This window comes from Ovis canadensis, chromosome 20 (genome assembly GCF_042477335.2).
Source record: "Ovis canadensis isolate MfBH-ARS-UI-01 breed Bighorn chromosome 20, ARS-UI_OviCan_v2, whole genome shotgun sequence".
Classification (NCBI taxonomy): Eukaryota; Metazoa; Chordata; class Mammalia; order Artiodactyla; family Bovidae; genus Ovis; species Ovis canadensis.
This window is the reverse complement of record NC_091264.1, coordinates 43,340,477-43,345,426: the sequence shown is the minus strand read 5'-3', so window position 1 is coordinate 43,345,426 and position 4,950 is coordinate 43,340,477. Positions and strand designations below refer to the sequence as shown.

General features: G+C 43.4%; 1 protein-coding gene across 1 annotated transcript; it reads left to right on the top strand.

Annotated features, from left to right (window-relative positions):
- The first annotated feature begins 1,675 nt into the window (after nucleotides 1-1,675).
- On the top strand, nucleotides 1,676-4,312 carry LOC138425029 (ubiquitin D-like). The gene is made up of 2 exons (XM_069562618.1): nucleotides 1,676-2,031; nucleotides 3,277-4,312. The coding sequence occupies exons 1-2, from the start codon at nucleotides 2,014-2,016 to the stop codon at nucleotides 3,745-3,747; spliced, it is 489 nt and encodes a 162-aa protein (XP_069418719.1). The 5' UTR covers nucleotides 1,676-2,013; the 3' UTR covers nucleotides 3,748-4,312.
- Nucleotides 4,313-4,950: the final 638 nt, after the last annotated feature.

The following is a 4,950-nucleotide window of genomic DNA, read 5'->3' as shown; positions in this document are numbered from 1 at the left end:
AGAAGTTTTAACCATCTATTCTCCCTGTTCTCTTTCCAGAAATGACATGAAGACCTAAGGTACAAATAAAATTTGACAACTGAAAACACTCCCCTCAAGTCTGCTTTGTGCAGCTTTCCCTTTCTCTCTCCAGACCCATCCCCCATCCTTGTTCTACTGCAGAGGTTTCACTTTCTCTATCACCCTCAACCTGATCAGACATCTTCTGTCTGGCCACTGGTGATGTTTCAAAGTCCCCATATCCTATTGGACAGTGGAGGAGCTAGAGGTCATAATGATGTTTTCTAAATAGAGAACGTGGTGAGATAACTGAAGGGAGAATAGAGGATCAAGGTCTCCAACCTGTTCCATCAGGCATTCTTTCCCCTTCAAACACACCCTATGAGTTTAAAAAAGTATGTCTATCCCACAAAATAATTTAAATAGAAATTAGTTTTTCCAGTTTTATTAACTGTCTGATAAGAGCTTCAAATAGGAGAACATAATTTATGTTAAACTTACTGATATATTGGAATGAGCTCTTGGATCCCATTACTCTGTGTAGGCCCTTGTGTAAAGCCAAGTTCTTCAGGATGGAAATCCCTGGAATAAATGGGATCATTTGATATTTCTCAGTGAGTGAAGGTATGGTAAATGATCACTGAAAACACAGTAAACAAAGATGACAACTTGGTATTTTTATAGACCTTTCATTCTGAAAACATTTAAAGCACATTCAATAAATGTTTTCTTAAAGTGGGTTTGAGGGATTTCCAGGAGGCACTAGTGGTAAAGAACCCACCTGCCAATGCATGAGACACAAGAGATGCGGGTTCGATGCCTGATCGGGAAGATCCCTTGGAGGAGGGCACAGCAAACCACTCCAGTATTCTTGCCTGGAGAATCCCATGGACAGAGCAGCCTGCAGTCCATGAGGTCGCAATGAGCCAGACACAACTGAAGCAACTTAGCAGGCACGGACCTGAGACTTTGGGAAAAGACAGCAATTAATTTGGAATGTTAGGAGGAGATATCAAGAAAATTCCCTGAGCACACACAGATATGTATTCCCTTTTCATCCTAATACAAATCTGAAGAGCCGGGGAGCAAATAGCTCCTAGTGAGTATCCAGGAGAAAAGATGAGGAAATGGAAGCACTGTGGTGTGAAAGGGTTGTGTGATTATTTTCCATGTGGAAGGTGGGAGTCAGCTTTTGACTGCTGGATTTGGGTTGCTCTCAAGTAGTGGGTTTGGTTTGCAGACACCGTAGGAAGTGCTAGAAAGCTCATCCCAGGAATCTAAAGTTCTTTGTAAAGGATATTTATAAACAAAATTTTCTGAGCCTGGAATACACTTAGGATTCTCTCCAATCATCTCATTTTATAGACCAGAAAGCCAACATCCAGGGAGGTGAACAGATTTGCCCAGGTTAATTGAGTGTCAGCCCTGGGACTGGAACTCATGGCTCTTCTCAGTCCAGGGTTATTTATCCCATGTTTCCTCTAGGCCAGCTTCTCACATTCTACTAAGCTAGGGTTAACAGGCTGCTCCTGGTCACATCACACATGGCAACTCTCACTGTTCTCTCCAGGCACCCCTGTTCTAAGGAAGTTCTCTGACTAATGGTGGGGGAGGTGGGGGAGGGTTGCTCTTAAAAGCTAGGGGGAGGATCACCAATGTTAAAGGTCTCCAAGCCAGTGAGGGTCAGAGCTGCAGGCTGGAAGTCACAAGTCAGGATTGGGAGTGGTGGGTGGTTAATCAGGGAAAAATTCTCAAGAGAGAAAGACCATCCCATGCTTGGAACAAGGAGGGCACATGGATTGGCTAACCTGAGAAGTGCTTGGTCAGGAGGTATTTTTGTTTATTGACTCCCCAGTAGCAAAAGTGAAAGTAAATTCAGCATACCATGCAAGAGCAAAGGGAAGATTGATAAACACAGCAGGCAGGCAGGGTATTTCCTGGTTCAGCTGCTTATTTAAACTGGAGGCCCGGTCCTTTGTTCTGTCTCCTGATTCTGCATCTCTGATTGAAGACATGGCTGCCACCCTCTGTGTGAGTTGAGATTTGATACCGGGGTGGGGAAAGGGAGAAGACCTCTGAGACATAGGAGAGACTTAGGAATAGATGAGGGACAGTTCTGGGAGATGAAGGGGGTGGGAGTTTGCTGGGAAGACATCTGGAAGGGGAGAAGATGGGCATCAATACCTACTGAATGTGAAAAACATTTCTATAAAGAGTTCTTGGGCTCCTGAGTTCTCTTACATTGAGACCTTGCACTGGTCACACTTAGGGGTACTTGGTAGGAATCAGGAGTGGGCTTTGTGCTCAGCAGGGTTGGCAAGCTTGAAACTATGAAAATATTGTCTTGATCCCTTTCTCTTTTACCCTGTTTAGGCCTCCAGGGCAATTAAACTTAAACTTTCTTCTTTTCCCAAAAGAGAGGTTGACAGAATTCACTTATTTTACGTTGTTAATGTCCTGTTACATTACCTTATGTGAGACTATATTCTCTGCAAAGAGAACCTGGAATGAGGGCAATGCCTAGCACAGGAGAGTGAGAGTTCAGTGAAGAAATCTCTGTGGCATCTGGACTGGGAAAATATTTCTGAATGAAGCCTGAAAGAAGTCCTCTGAGACTTTCCAGCAAGAGCACAGGGATGAGATTCCCTTTGTTGAGATTACTGCAGTAAGACTCGGATGTAGTCCCTGTGAGTGGAGCCCTGTTTGGATAAAAGGAAGAGATCATATTCTATAATGGGTGGATAGGAAATACATATGGCTAAGTGATACTGAAAATAGGGACACTATAATAAATGAATTATTGTTACCAAAAAAAGTACAAATATTACAGAGAAGATGTTTCCTAAACAGGGTTTTCATCTAAGATAGTCACAGTCATGGAGGACAACCCTATGAGTATTCCATGAGACTGTTAAGTCTTTGAAATTCTCTTTGAGAGGTCTTTATAAACTCTGGCACACAATTTTAGATGTTTCGTTTTTGACATCTGACAAATTTTATCTGGATAAGAGACAGGTAAATGAAGTGGGAAATCCTTGATAACATTTTGGGGATGGATAAGAAGTGTGGTTACAAAAGAATATGACTGGTTTTCCTGCATTATAACCTGATAATTTCAAAAGAGAAGTTTGAAACAAGGGAAGGACACAGCTTGTTGTAAAGGATCTGGAGCACAAGACTGGCAGTGAAGGGTGGGAGCAATGGAGGAGGGGGCACAAAGGGTTTAGAAGAGGGCAGGCATTCTAGGCAACTGTCTCTTGGCCTTTTTTTGTCCAGGTAACTGTCCATTCTGAGGCATGGAGACCAATGACCTTCACTGCCCATCCAGGAGACAGAGTAAATAAGATCAGTGAACATGTCCGGTCTAAGACCAAGGTTCCCGTGCAAGATCAGGTCCTCCAGCTTGGCTCAAAGACCCTAAAGCCGCAGAGAACTCTGTCATCGTATGGCATGGACAAGGAGACAACCATCCACCTCACCCTAAAGGTGGTGAAGCCCAGTGATGAGGAGCTGCCCTTGGTTTTGGTGGAGCCTGGTGATGAGGGGCAGAGGCACGAGCTCAAGATGCGAAGGTCCAGCTCAGTGACCCAGGTGAAGGAGATGATCAAGATGAAGACTGCTATACCCCCTAAGGAGCAGATTGTGAACTGCAACGGAAAGAAACTGGAAGATGGGAAGATCATGGGAGATTATGGCATCCAAAAGGGCCATTTACTCTTCATGACATACCCCTGCATTGGTGGGTGACCATCCTGCAGATGGAGTGATAGGAGAAGCAAAAGATTTGGGAAGGACTGGGGACGAATTCTGGAATATGTCTAAACTATTGATTCCTTCATTCTAGCATGATTGAATAATTGGCCAAATTGCATATATTTGATATGTTAGAATACATTAGAATTTCAAGGCCTATTAGAGATGACATTCAAAACCAGTTGCATTTCATCCTGTCTTAGTTTTGTCTGATTCATAGAAAAACTCCTATTTCCTTTCCCAGTCAACAAGATAGAACACTATAAGCTGTGATCCATGTTCTTCTCATTAGTGTGTTGCATCTATATTTAGCTCAGTGTTCCTTCTCTCATATGATTCAATAATCATTGAATCAAACTGACACTCTGCCTGTAGACAAGAGTGAAATGACTTATTAGGAAGTCATTTATTTACTGTGACATAAAGTTAATAAATATTTAGAAAAATTAAACTACTTCCCCTCTCCTTCTTTAAAGCTGTTTGTTATGAAGTGAAATTTGGCACCATGCCCCGTTTTACTCTGTTTCCCACACCCGATTAAACCACTCTTATTTCTGGGGATAATGGTGGTCATGGTAAGATATTCGGGGATCTAGAGATTTTATGCCTCTAGTGGGGGCTCCTTGGGAATAGATATACTTTAGGTTGAAAAAAAAACTTTCAGAAAAGTGAGTGAGTGTTAGAGCAGTCTCTGGCCTGCCTGCCTGAGACTCTGTCAGGACTTCTCTGGTGTGGATGTGGGGGTGGGGGCTGATTTCTGGGTTGACCCCGACGCTCTGCCCACAGTCTGGCTAGTGGAGCTTGTCCCTCTCTGTGTCCTCCATCTCCCTCCCTTCCTTTCTGCCTCCATCTCATTTCTCCCTCGTGATCACCTGTATGTTTCCTCACAGCCTGAAACATGCCACCCTCTTTCCCACTAGTCTCCTCTTTATAACTGTCTCAAGAACCACCTCTGGTAGAAGCGTTTATGAACCTAACCCCACTCAGCACAAAGCACACTTATACATGTTGCTCATTACAATTATGAGTGAAGTGCTCTGGGGTGGGCACTATTTAACTTGGTAGAAGGGTGTTTGGTTGTACTGATGCCCTGTAATGAGAGACCAGAGCTTTTCTTTTTTTTGGATGGAATCTCCTACAGGGCTGAGTATGATTTGATTGTCACTTAGGGATATGTCTGACGGCAGACACCATGGG